Here is a 14,707-nt window from a genome sequence, read left to right on the forward strand (position 1 = left end):
ATAGGCTAAAGGTCAAGACTATATGACAAAGTTAACAGTTCTTATCCGATTTAGATCACTGTTTGGGGAAGGGTTCAGGGTAAGGCAAGGATGAAGGACTTGATACGTAGAACCAGTCGAAGGTCAGGGTCACAGGAAAATGTCATATGTGGAAGTCAACTGAAAATTTGGATCTAGTTTTGGAAGAAGGATTAAGGGTGAGACGTGAATGAGGTAAGACCATTTTGAGAAGAATCGGTCTCAGGTCAGGCTCATAGGGCAAAGTTTAAAGCAGGGCCCGTTGACCTCAGTTCGAAAATCACTCTTAAGCAAATTATACCACTCTGGGGATGGCAAGAAAATATATATATATAAAAAAATGACACACTCGAGAGGAAAGTACAACACAACCGCTTCCTCTGGTGCCTAGTTTTTCACCTCCACTCCAATATTCTGCATTTCACCCCAGCATAGAACTGAAGGAAACGTAACCACAGGATCATTTCAATCTGCCCATCATGTCTGCTCTGTTGTTTCCATATTATAACTTCAGTGGAAAACAATAGGAAACGAAACTACTTAATTATGTAGAGTAAATAATTCCTTCTAGTTATTTTACTGAGAACTGTTTGCCTCAGTGAATAACAGATTTAGTGCAAAGTAACTAGTGGATAAGAGGTTCAGTGAAATAGTGATAAATTCGGTAATGATAATTCAGTAGATGATACCTGCTAATGATGGTAAGTTCCGTAGACATTGACGTTTGTGAAAAAAAAAAAAAAAAAAAAAAAAAACTTCAAGGAGCATTATTCACAAGGTCGGTAGATAACATAAGTGGATGATTTTAACCAGTGGATGATAACTTCAATGAATAATAATCAGTGGGTAATAACTTCACCTGTAACTCCAGTAAGACTTCAGTGTGTGATGAACTTCAGTAGATCCTAACTAGTGGACAATATTAATAACGTGAATAGGATTTACTTTGATGCTAAGAAGTTCAATAAATTATAACTTCAGAAGATAATTTTTGCATAACCTTAGTAAATGGTTATTTACAATGGCTATCACTAACTTCGCTACATAATAACCTGAAAAGGGCAACAATATCAGTGAAAAAATAACCTACGCACATAATTTAGTGGATAACAGCAATAGGATACTCAAACAAACTTGTACAAAAAAACATGACTCTTTAATTACAATAAATATACACACGTGGTGGCGAACATCCGTGGACCAGACACATCAGGCTATCACAGGAATCATGAAAGAGGATTCGGAACAGGCCGTCGGAGGCAGATCCAGGCCTATGCTACTACCAGACGATTTTATTCAGCTTAAGATTTCTGACGGCTATTAACAGAACACTCGTAAATGTTAGTTATCAGTCACCGTCCCTTGCTAATGGGTTCAGCCACCGATGATAGAGAAAGGTTAGACGATAATCACAGCTTCAGAAAGAATCGTCACCGGGGCTTCACACTGCTTCGACCCCCATCTCGACACTGATGTATTCTTTTCCACTCTTCCTATCTCCAGACGATTTTTATCAGTTTATGGAAGACATCTCGAACTGGAGGGGTTATATTTATCCTCCGTTAATTCCTTGAACACGTGAAGTCTTCCTAATCTATATAAAATCGTCTTGAAATGGCAAAATACTACAAAAATACGCGACAGGATAAGAGTTAATAATACAGCCCTTATTTTCTTCCTGTTTCCTTTTCTTGGCTGGATCTGCCTAGGACGACCCGAGTATCACTGCCACTTAGTCCAATCCTCGCCACTCCCTCAGAAGACCCCTACTGCCGCCCCCCTAATACCCCCTCCCCCTAACGCATAACAACAGAGGAGAGGAGGGAGGTTGGGGAAAATTTTCTAGAGTACAGAAAGTCCTCGGAATAAGTCAAGGGTGCACTGGATGATTTACACGGACATAAACATACTGACACTGATCACGGTTTTCCTATATATTAACTTTTTATGCCACAGGTACACAAAATTGTTTGGAAATTAAACAAGTACATTCGACCTTAAAATTAAGAACTTTTCTACTACGCTCATACCATAAACTGAAAAACAAAACAGGTGAAAACTGATCTTTAATCAAATTACTGCAACTTTCTGTGGACTTACCAGCAAAGAGGAACGTCAAATTACTTAGCAGGCGACTTATAGGGAGGACTTTGCTGTGTAGAAATGACTTGGAAAAATGCCCAATATGAACTTACATTATTTCATAACAAATTTCACGCTAAACGAAAAGCGAGTCAAGATCGAGGGTGCTGTGTAAATTTGATAAAAAACCCTCTCACCACGATGACACTTTCGAATTATTGCTACCTCCAGACGATTCCATTCAGCTCAGGGGATTTTTTTTAACAATGTAAAGTCCCCATTAAACTGAAGAAAATCGTCCAGTGGCAATAATAATAATAATAATAATAATAATAATAATAATAATGATAATCGTGGCTATTCTTACAACACTGATAATGCAAGACTTGGCGACAGTAGGGGTCATGTATGGTGCCAGGGTCATAACATTAATGACCTCAGTTATTCTCCTTAATTTACAACAGTCGAGAAAAACAACATGATGTGCAATGTAATGTTAGAGCTAAAATGAATTAACACCTTGACTACGATGACTCTCTCTTATTCTTGCTACCCCCAGGAGCTAGTATACAGCTTAGGAAGGACCTTTCAAACTGGTAAGCTTAGATCTCTCCAAAGCTGAATAAAGTCCCCTCGAGGCAGCAAAAATAAACTAGAGCACATCATCGTAAAGAAAGGGTTAATCTGACATCCTGCCTTTTCGTCTATAGCTACCGTACCACATTTACCACTTCACTTCAATGACGTCTAAAATTTTTCATACTTGCTAACTTCAGATGACTATTAAGCTTAGAAGAGACAACTCGTGCTGAAAGGGTTAACGAGGGCTTCACTTAAACCCTTGCAGATCGAAATCCGTCTCCATGTGCTGAAAATTTCATCTGGCGTTACCAAAATATAAATAAAAGGCGTCACTGTCGTAAAGAAAAACAAACTTTCACCCACACAGGCTCATGTCTTAAGTTCTTACCATCCATATTTGTGGCTTCCCAAATGTGGCACGGAATGAAGAGGCAGGTGGTAGCAAAAGGAGATGAACAAATCAAGGAATGTGAATGAGGAGCAAGGAGCAATAGCGAGGGGAGGGGGTGGGACGAAGATGAGGGCAAAATCCAATATTTCTCAATCTCAGGTGTTTAACAAGTTCAATCTCTGGGTAGGTCGTCAATTTTCAGGTGAGATTGTGAGGCTGAGTTGATAATCGGAGCTGAGAATGAGGGAGGGGGAAGGAAAGATGGTGTGGGGGAGGGGAAGATGGGGGGAGAATCTTGTATCTCTCCAGCTTAAGCGTTTAACAGTTTCATTCCCGAGGCTTGGGGAGGCCGTCAATTTCGAGGCGAGGCGTGGATGATGTACAGCTGTGAGGCCGGGTTGGTAATCAGGGTTGGGGATCTCTTACAAGAGGGCCGAGGCACCCCATTAAGCACTCTCTTTTGTCGTGGAGGCGATTGTGAGGAGCTCTGTTGTGCCTCAGGGTGACGGGGCAAGGGGAGGGAGGGTGACTGTAGCTCAAAAGCGGGTTCATTCAAGGCTCCGTGTTATCTCGCATCGGGATCTCTCCCTCGCTTAGCATACCTGGGCTCAGGAGCACGGACCGACTTGAGGTCATTTTCCTCACGTAACTAAGACGTTTTTGCAGGGACAAGGTGAACTCTGTCCTTCCTTGACTTCTTGCAAAACACAAATATAGCCCACAATCAGTTTCCTCTCGCTGGAAGATCTGTGTGTGCAAGAGGAACAAGACACAACGGCAAAATACACTTCTTGTTCGTTCCATGAAAAGAATTCTTCGTTACGACAGGGAACATCTTGCAATCAGCGCCTTCTCGTAATAGATAATTTTTTGCAGGAAGAGGGCACAAGGGAACAATATGCACTTTCTTGTTTTTCCCACGAAAAGAGTTGTAGATACGATCGAGATTCGATAGCAAGATTGTCTGCGAATCTCCGCCTCGGAACAGCTTACAATACGTTATCTCTGGTCGCTAATATTCATTAAGTCCACAAAGAACACGATACAAGAAAGGAATTTGCACTGTTCTTTCCTTTTTCCTCCCACGAAATGAATTCAAAGCTGCGACAGGGAACAAATATTAAGTTTGTTTATGAATCTGACATTCGGCTCCTTCCCTCTCTCGCTACGTCCCCTCGCTGGGTGAAGGGCGTTGATTGTACGTTCCGGCGTTGCTTTATGAAGGGTGAATATTTACAGTCTCTCGTATATCCTATTCCTATATCGTCCCAGCCTTTATGCCCACTAAAAAGATGAGGGTAAGGCAGGATCTAGAACAAAGAAACGGAAAGCATAAACGCAGGAGAACTATCAACAGCGTGCCCAGTGAAATGGACCATACAGTATTTCGCATATCATACAAGCCATCGGGATCCTGGCTCAACAGAAGTATTTCAACGATGATAAGGATAGAACGTTAGGCTCAATCTCCAAGCACTGAGTCCCATAAGCGACCGTAAGCTTGGCAACACTGTAGGCAACATTATCTGACATTATTCCAACTGAAATGTACAATTGCGGACATAAATACTGATCCACTTCCTCATGATCAAAAACGAGACAGTGAATGATGTGTTTCGAAACTCAGTAATGGGATCTTTGGAGGACCCCATATGTTTCAGATTATTACGTCAGTTTAATCAATGTTAGACTGAAAAATGGAACCATATTATTGCCCGCTACTGCACATGAAACATACTGAATATCTGCAGTGATTACGAGAATAAAAACTGGACGATGAAGTTAGGGGTTGTGGGTGAGGGCAGTGTCGAACACCTTGGGATTTGCAGCACCGAGTCTTAAGTATTTATCGATCTCCTGTCTCTCTGGCCTGGAAGTCTTTATTGTACAAGCTTTCAACGATGCTCTTTATTACATTTAAAGGATGTTAACTAATTTTTAAAACCAACAGCAGCTATGTTTCAAAATATCACAAAATTTTCCCTGTAATTGACACTAAGACGGGAGAAACTAGCACGTCAGATTTATAGACGCCAATGGAATTTATGGTACGCAATTTTTCTGTAATAAACCATGGACTTCATGCAAAAATGTAACAGAAACAGGCAACATAACAAGGGCTTACTGTTGTTATAATTCAAATGTTATGGGCGTTATAATTTACTTAGAGACTTTGTTTTAATTTACAGCGTAATTTGACACCAGTGCCATGGACTTGGGCTGGGTGGGTGGTCCATTGGTGGTGGTGGTGGTGGTGGGAGAGGAGGGTAGAGGCTTCGCACCCGTGAGACCCGCACCTGTTCTGACCATGGAAGGTGCGGACCCTGGGGCGGACGGTGCTCTGGGGGTATCAGGTTACTGGGGGTCTGCCCTGAGGAGCCCGCATCCCCTTACTAATCTCCCCAGCTCTTCCCCAGCCCCGAGTGCACTGTAGTGGAACGGTGAGGCTTGGGTCTCCGTCACGCCCTCCCTGATAGCATCTCGAAGGCAGGCGGGTGTGGGTGATGGGCCGTCGGGATGTGAAGGGGCGGCGTTTCTCCTATCTTGACGTCACCCTTCGAGGAGTAATGGGCGCCTGGGTTGAGGGTGGCGTGTCGAGGAGAAAAGAATATGACGCCCTTCATTATGTACTGTGGGACTGGCAAAGTATGTGGTGCTATTGTATTCAGCAATCTATGGAAAGGTTCTGTTGTACTTAGCTTCAAACTGCGATGTGGGGTTGTATGGAACTGGATGTGGATGTAGAAGTGTGTGTGTGAAGGGAGCTATGTAGGGAGCTGAATGTGGATGTATGGATATCTGTTGATAGGATGAGCCGGTATGTTGGGCGGTGTGGGTGGGTATGAGTGGGTGGAGTGCGTAGGGCGAAGTGCATCGGGATGTGTGGGTACCTTACGTGTGGGTGGGATGTGTGGATATACGTGAAGTGTGTGGGTATGTTTGGGTGTAAGTCTGTGTTTATGAGTGTGGGTGTGAGTATGTATGAGTGTGGGTGTGAGTGTGTATGAGTGTGGGTGTGTGTGTGTTTATGAGTGTGGGTGTGAGTGGGTGTGAGTGTGGGCATGTGTGGGCGTGAGTAAGTGTGGGTGTGGCTGATTTTGTAACACCTGTTGATGCCGTAATTACTGCCCAGGGAAAGTTGTCCAACCTGAAAGAGAGAGAGAGAGACGGATGTTAGTGATAAATATAAACCAGGATCAAGTAGCAAAAAATTCTATGACTATTTTCTGTAAGGGTGAAAAACTACAACTATTTTTTTCATAGCTACCAGGTAAAGAATCAGGAACATACGAATATTAAAGGTAATGAACATGTGGTATATTTGAGAGGTCATGTATCCATACAAGTTTATCTATCTATACTGTATTTAGAGAGATCGATAGATGTCTGAATATAAACACCAGCTGACTGATATACCACCTTAAAAAAAAGAAAAGTCTGCATCAACTTTTTTCACTATAGCCAAAAAAATCCATGCGTGAAACTACCGGTACGTACTTAACTTTGCTGGTACCTTTATGAGCAAATTTACCTGGTGCACCTCTCACCTGTTTTAATCTACGGTACATCACCACCTTACTTGGCCTAACTTCACCTGATCCACTACATTTAACTTAATCCAACTTGAACTAAGCTAGAGTAGGTGAAGTTAGATTATGAACTAGGTTAGGTCGTCAGGTAACGATTGATGCCGTTAGCTTGTGCGTTAGGTGGCAAAGAAAGATAGCTAACTCTGAAAAACAATAAAAAACTTCATTTGGATTAAAAAATGGGTAGGAACAATTTTTTTTTTTTTTTTTTTTTTAAGCGTCCCCAACAGAGGCACTAAATGCAGGAGTTTCAGGACACTTCGGTTAGTACCCTTTGGATGGACGAGTGCGTGTGTGGTATGTGGCTTCGCTAAAGTCTACGGGAGTGAAACACCTCGCGTCCGAAAATCATTAGTGTGTGACAGGCCAACAGGGCTACTCCTAGAGACCCCTTGTCATCTAAAAATAATGAACCTATGAACCGATATTTACGTGATGCATAAATAGTGTTCTCGGAGATTGGTTTTTATCTACGTAAATAATGAAACCAAATCTACCAGGTGACAAAATTAAGCTTTATCCTGACTATAATATACCTGTAGATTTTTACTCGGTACAGAGCAACCTGTAGTGAACATAATGGTGACTACTTTACTACTCCAATTGCAAAAGCCTCTCTTATAAATAAAATCGTCTTTACTACAAAACATGAAAGAGGGAAAATGCATAATCGGACTGAAGGGGTTGGAATATGGTCATCTCTTAATCTATTATCAATTTACGGTGTTCAGTGTTAGCTATGGGTATTACGTAACAACTTTTCCTGAGCGAATTATTTTACACACTTGGCGTTAATATTCTACGGCATGTTACTGTACCAAACCGTATCGTTATTTAAAGGAGAATATTAGCCTGTTAGAGTATAATTAAATGAATCGCTGGGGATCAGGTGTTTGGAGACTTCGTAATACCTATTTGTTAGTGATTTATTTTGCACATTTCACCTCCTCAGCCTCATACATGTCACAGCTAAAAGTGTATCGTTTTTCAAAATATGAGCATAACAAGGCAATGCTAAGGATCTATATGGAAAATGAATCGCTTCCTAACATTTTTCAAGTATACTTTTTTGTCCTCTTCGTTACTATGGCTATGTATGTTCTAGAAATATACAGACACAGAACAACATGGTTCAATATCGAAAATAAATCGCTTAGAAAAATTTGTTAACGTTTCCTGCGCCACTTGATAAGGTCCTACTGACTCACCGGGCAGTATTTTAAGTGGCATGAGGCTTCGTAATCCCTCTTCCTTGGCGATTTATTTCTACTTAACACAACATATTTTATGTATCTTTTACATGAACATAATTTGCATAAAAAACTCAGGTTACGCAATGAATCAACCTTAACATTTTCTTGTATGCTATTTAATACTGTTCTAATTTTCAACTGCCACTGATATCTTGAAAACTTAGTACGTGCAATAGAGTTAAACTTTTAGGAAACTTTTCTTCGATATTCTTCTTTCAGAAATGTAAAATACACTGCAAATATCAACCAATCCTCGCTCATGGTGGGCAGATTTCAACCAGTGTGACATAATGCTTGCAGGAGAATTTAAATTACTTCTAAGATGGCTAGGACCGAAAAATAGGGTTTGGTTACGATATTATATTTTTTTTCCCCCATTTATCTACATATCTTAAACGATTCTGATCAAATTTTTATAAGACACGAGATTCTTGACGTGAGATTGGGTGGGATGTTAGAAAAACCGAGTGATTTCCATAACAACGAATATCAAAATCGGTCAAAATACAGATAAACATGGATTTCTTGAGCACAGAAAAGTGGGTAAAAGGGGGAAAATACGAAAGGATGCTGAGGTGTAAAATAAAGAATAAATCGCAATGGAAGAGGTGCTAGGTAATCTCCTGAGCCACTTAGAATACCTGTTGTAAAGTTAAGGTGTCGGACTTACCCGATGGGCTTGTGTTTGGTGCGGTAAGATGCTTGTCGGGCGTCCACTCAGGTGCCGCTGCCTCAGAGATCATCAGTAACAAGCTGCTACCTCGCTACTTCACACTAACGTAACATCACTCGCAATAACAACAACGTAGTAGATTCTTGTACTGTTTTCTAGTACTTAAACAGTTTAATCACGGAGATAGACACTAGAATATTAACATTTCATTAGCCCCTTTCACACACAGTGGCTATCTCAAGTGGTCAGTGAATAGGAACTTTTTGTCACTAGAGTTCACCATTGCTCAGGCTCTGCAATAAGTCATACGAGTCTCGCACAACACTCGTAATCTGTAGGTTATGGTCCAGTAGGCGCTGAAATCCAGGATGTCTCGCTCCACTGACTTAGCAGGTAACTCGACGGGTAATTGCCATCTTCCTGGTGTCCTACAGTCGTGTGCTGTGGTCGGCCCTCTCCCTCGCTTGGGTGAGAGAGAGCGAGGTCGTTGGAACAGGTGCTGGACGATTTACAAGGCTATGTGCAGGCCAGATGGTGACTCTCAATAGCAGCCTAGTCCTCACGCCGCCAAAGTGATGCTGCTGGTTTCATATTCCAGCAAGTCCATCTCTCGGTCGTGGACATCGATGTTGAGGACCTCCTGAAGCTCACTGATGTACTGGATCACACTCTCGATCACCTCTAGCCGGGTCAGCTTCTTTACGTGGGATTTTCTGCTGCTTGTGCATGTGCTGCTGGTCGACACAGGGGTGGGTAACAGGTGCCGCAGTTTATCTAAATAAAGTGACACCTCGAAGTCTTCCTCCCGGCTCTTTGACACCTTCCCACTCCTGATTGCTGGGATGGTGCTCATAGGAGCTTCGCAAACTTGGGCCTTCATGGTGATTGTTTGGTTCTTGGTTGGATCTGGTAAAGCTCACTGGCGGGAAACAGCTTTAGAGTTACGTCCGTACAGCACCACACTCAGGTAGCTTCTGCGGAGCTGAAATCACAGTGCACGGGTTTGTACTCCTTCCCGCTGTCAGTGGCCAAGGATGCGCGCCAACCAATGAGAACTCGAAATTTGAAGTTCTCCGCCAATGATAACGGGAGGGCGAGCGGCGACAGGCCAATGGGAGGCGAGGTGGGTGGAGTTTGGCAGGCAGGCATTGCGGTGGCCATGGAATGTGGACCTGTTCTCGCCTCAGGGAGCATGTTATTGTAATTATTTTGTTTTAAAAAGTTCGACCAACGACAAGTCAAGGTGCATGAGTGAGTGTGTGGCATCTGTTACACGTCACTAATTATCAGCGTAAATAGGAAAGGCGAGAGAAAACTGGATTTAGGTTTTTTGGTGTAGGGTAAATACATCCTCCTGACACCTGTTGCCCAACACGTGCACTACACTGTTGGTGCCAGCCGTACGAAAAGGTGTTAGGTCAAATTATTGAATTCTCTCAGTACTTCACATAGTTTATTTACCGATTCCGATTCCCAGATTAAATTTTAGATCCTAATACGCAACATGAGTCCATAAAGGAGAGAGAGCGAGGCAGGGAGGTGAGGTGCAGGGACGAGGGATAGCGGGGAGTTGTTTACCTAATACGGGAATACCTCAGGGATATACCCTGGGGCTCTTACCGTGGCTCAGGTGCTTCCCGCCCGTCGCTTCAGGTAACTTACCGCAGCCACGCACTGAATGCGGGTATTATCGCTGGGTTTGGCGATTCCATTACGCCTCTTACTTAGCGATATATTTTGCACATTGCACTTTAATAACGTTTGATATGCTATTAATAAAGACTACACTGATATTGATGGAGGATGAAAAGAATTAATGGGAATGTGGGGTGGTGCGAATAGGTGTGCCATTCCACTGGGCATATTATTATTTCTCACCCTTTCTGTTTCTCATTTTATTGCTGAATGCAACCACACTTCAGGATGATGATGATGATGATGAAGTAAATCGCTAAGGAAAAGGTGCTACGGAATCTTGTGCGAAAGAGAGTATGGTTTCTTGTCTTTCTATTCCTTTCCTCTTGATCCACTGCATTGCATTTTTACGTCACTGCTCGCCTCCCTCTTTCAACATAACATCTCTGCATTCACAGTTCTCTCTCTCTCTCTCTCTCTCTCTTTCTCTGTCTCTCAGCATCCAGCCTGTCTCGTTTTATAGTGACTTCAAAGGAAAATCGTGTGCTAAATGGTTTTCACTCCATCTCAGTCTCTTTCCCGCCTCCATATATCACTCCCATATGAACCCACAATTCTCCTATTATTTTACCTCTTCAGCCTTTCACTTTCCCCTGCTGGTTTATGTTTCTGAGCAGCCTGAGAGAAATTTGGTCTTGTTCTTTGCACATAAATGATTCATCTCGATAGGAGGCGCCAGGGAAGGAGGCGAAAAACACTCCCTATCTGCGAAGGCAACACAGTGGAATTTTATCTATCTAATGCCAGACGCAACAAATCGCCTCCATGTCGCCCTGCCCCCCGCCATTTCACTGCCCTGCTCCCAGCTCACACCCCCCTCTCTCATGTACCTCTCCACTCCATCCCTCCATCTCATCCTTGGCCTCCCCCTCCCTCCCCCCCCCCCTCCAGTTCACTCACATACACCCTCCTCGTCAGTCTCTCACTCTCCATCCTCTCCATATGGAATTGGAAGCTATATTTTTTCCTTGGCTGCATATTATCACCTCAACACGGATTCACAGAGCGTACGATAACTCCTGGTCGGAACTAAGATAGGATTCCGTACCAAGGACAAGGAAAGGAAAGCGCATAACCTTACAAATACCTCTTAGTTATTAAAAAAAATCGCTGTTACGGAAGGATTGTGATCGTATGTTAGTCTGGGAATCTGAGGTGTTATTCCTGAACATATTTAAAACAGATTCGCTATAGCAACTTACATCTGTTACCGCAGGTGGAAAGATTATACGTTCTCTGTTTTTCTTGCCGTTCGTGCTAAAAGAAATATATAAACGTACGATCCTTTGCCTCCCATATCCAAGATCTGTTTGGGAACGAAGAATTAGAGACATGGGAAAGTTGTGAACTCTCATTTTATCGTCCTTTCTAGAAAACAAATCTTGGCCACAAAAGGGATGTGACTATACGTTTGCCTTCGACTCTTGCTCCTGTTTTTTTTACGTATCATTAATTCCGACGACCAGATTTCATGCCACTAAACTCATTCTGTCTATGTCACTGCCCCAGAAGACTACATAAATTCTATGGAACATCTTAGTCGCAATACTCGGTCCTCTACATAGGCATTCGTATGTTACTATTTTTCCAAGGACGTTGGTGTTTATGCCTATTATGTGCCAAGAAAGTGCCAAATTAAAGCTTTTTATTACAAACTGAATTCTCTGCCTTCTTCATAGGTAATTGCGTTCTACTTTATTTTCCATTGTTATTTTATTGATGGTGTAAATGTACCTTGTAATTATAGCAACACCTGTTCCTCCCATATATCATTATTTTCAATGTTTTATTAGTGATGATGTTAAGGTACCCTGTAATTATAGTTTGTTCCTCCCATATGTCAAAACCAAATCAAATCTCTTCAGGGCTGGTCGGTAACAAATAGCATGAAGACAAGTGGGTGTAAATCATAATGCTTGTCGATTACCAAAAGTCAGACACCTGTAACCATTATAATAAGTAATGGAAATTATATACCTTTTTACAGTGAGATGAAATTGATATGGATTATAATACCAATGACCCAAAGAGGAGAGGGGGCAAATATCACGAACCACTTAGCAAATGTTTAGAGACACAGCTTAAGCTCTTCAAAGGCAGCACGTCTATTTTGTAACTTATTACTGCTGATCCGTATGACCTAGTGTTGGTATGCTTCACTTATTCGGTGTACAGTAAACCCATAATACAAGAGGAAAGAGGATGACAGTATGCCAAGGATATTTCAGATCTTGTGCAACATTACGTATATTATCATGAAGTTTTAAATGAGGCACTTCAGAATACATCTTAGTTTTCATAGCCTTATCATATCATACATCACAGAATTTTTTCCACTGCCTCTTACTGATAATCCAATAGACGTTCAGGGCACAATTTTTACATGAAGCCACTTGTATGACTGATAAACACAAAGCAGAGGTTACCGACTTCTACCACCCACAACCAGGATACGGGGCAACCAGACCCATAACTTTTAACATAATCACCATTTACGTCAGCAACATGTCCTGATTACTACACATTACGATCACAAATTACAGTAATATGTGTGCCTACCAGAAGCAAATTTTACCATATAACTGACCTGAAAATATGGTATAATTAGCTAATATTCAGGTATTATTTTGTGCCTATGCATTGCTTTATATTGATGCTCAACTCTAAACAAAATATGCAATACAGCCTATATTTATGATCTCCACTATATGTGAGAGACGATACTGTAATTGCTCACTTTCCTTCCTTCTCTGTGTTCTTCCTCTTTCCTTCTTTGTGTCCTTCCTCCTTCCTTCTTTGTGTCCTTCCTCTATCCTTCTTTGTGTCCTTCCTTCCAAGTACCTAACAAATTAGGTGTCATTCATTCATTTCTTCACCTATTTTCACGAAATGTGTTACACCTCTTCCTTAACTGAATACGTCGAACACATTATTATTATTATTTCATTATTACTGTCATTATTATTATTATTATTATTATTATTATTATTATTGTTAGTAGTAGTAGTAGTAGTAGTAGTAGTAGTAGTAGTAGTAGTAGTAGTAGCAGTAGTAGTAGTAGTAGTAATAGTAATACACTGTTCCTTATGTCTCTACTACATGAGGTAATAATTTTCCTGTATCAGACGACCTGCCACACGACTGAAACTCACTATAATATACTGTATACCTCATCTCACACACACTAGGGCAAGAAGTTTCACAGAGCAATAATTCAGTGTTGTGCTTCAGTAACTTCATATTAACTCTTCCAGGATTTTTTTTACTCACCCTTTGCTGATAAAATTGTCTGAGGTCCATTTATAGTATCACTTACTTGATGTAGTGCTGCCTACTTCTTCCTTCACATTTATCATTCTTTTTCTGTGTCTGCCATCTTCTCTTCCTATTTCTCACCATTATCCACTCACTTGATGTAGTGCTGCCTACTTCTTCCTTCACCTTTATCATTCTTTATCTGTCTGCCCTCCTGTCCTCCTATTTCTTACCATCGTCCACTCACTCGATGTAGTGCTGCCTACTTCTTCCTTAACCTTTATCTTTCTTTTTCTGTGACTGTCCCCCTCCTCTCTTCTTATTTCTCACCATCATCCGCACACTTGATGTAGTGCTGCCTACTTCTTCCTTAACCTTTATCATTCTTTTTCTGTGTGTCCTCCTCTCTTCCTATTTCTGCCATCTTTCCTGTCACTTTTTATTACCCTTCTTTCCTTCTCAGGTGGTTTTACATTAAGTGACAAGCCCAATGGTTTCCCGTAAGCCATGAAACCATTTACAACGCTGGGTGGTAACCATATAACCAACCCATACGTGTTCCCAACGAGTCAACAAGTGGGATGGCGGAGGGTTAGTGTCCCTCCCCGTAAAACAACTAACTCAAAGACAAACAGTCACCTCTTACAGGATTATGGCGTCTGGCTAGAGATCGATAGCATAAACACTTTCACTTACCTGTACCATCACCAGGTAACCAAACTCACCTGGCGTTACCTGGAATAAAGGACTAGACTTACCCCGATCATGAGGAGGCTAATTGTACCAGTAATAAGTCTCAAATTTCTATGACAGTGTAAATTAAATAAAACGCTTATGTTAGATATGGTAAAATCTGTCTATCTGTCTAACATTTGCCTAATCCAATCCAATCCTTCAAGTTGCCTTTTACAGTTTTTCTCTTATTAAAAATCTAATTAACAGTTGATGAAGACCCGTGCCCTCAGAATGTACTTAATTATGTAGTCTTATTTCCTAACACCTCTTCCTAAGCGATTTATTTTGCATGTAAGAGCTCAGTGTCTTTATGTATGTTACTTATGCTGGCTAGGTCGACTTGAACTCCTTATTAATAGCATACAAAATAAAATTGAAGTGTAATGTGGAAAATAAGTAGCGATGGAAAAGTTGCTACGAAGCCTCCTAGGTC

General features: G+C 41.5%; 1 protein-coding gene across 1 annotated transcript; it reads right to left on the reverse strand.

Moving 5' to 3' along the window:
- Window positions 1-1,152: 1,152 nt before the first annotated feature.
- On the reverse strand, window positions 1,153-9,560 carry LOC145418376 (uncharacterized). The gene is made up of 2 exons (XM_080286783.1): window positions 8,587-9,560; window positions 1,153-6,221 (listed from the first exon to the last, which is right to left on the reverse strand). The coding sequence occupies exon 1, from the start codon at window positions 9,467-9,469 to the stop codon at window positions 9,149-9,151; it is 321 nt and encodes a 106-aa protein (XP_080142909.1). The 5' UTR covers window positions 9,470-9,560; the 3' UTR covers window positions 1,153-6,221; window positions 8,587-9,148.
- Between the last annotated feature and the right edge of the window lie 5,147 nt (window positions 9,561-14,707).

The sequence above is a fragment of the Coenobita brevimanus genome, chromosome 114 (assembly GCF_032717465.1).
Source record: "Coenobita brevimanus isolate Jiangsu-jjx chromosome 114, ASM3271746v2, whole genome shotgun sequence".
In the NCBI taxonomy this organism is placed as follows: Eukaryota; Metazoa; Arthropoda; class Malacostraca; order Decapoda; family Coenobitidae; genus Coenobita; species Coenobita brevimanus.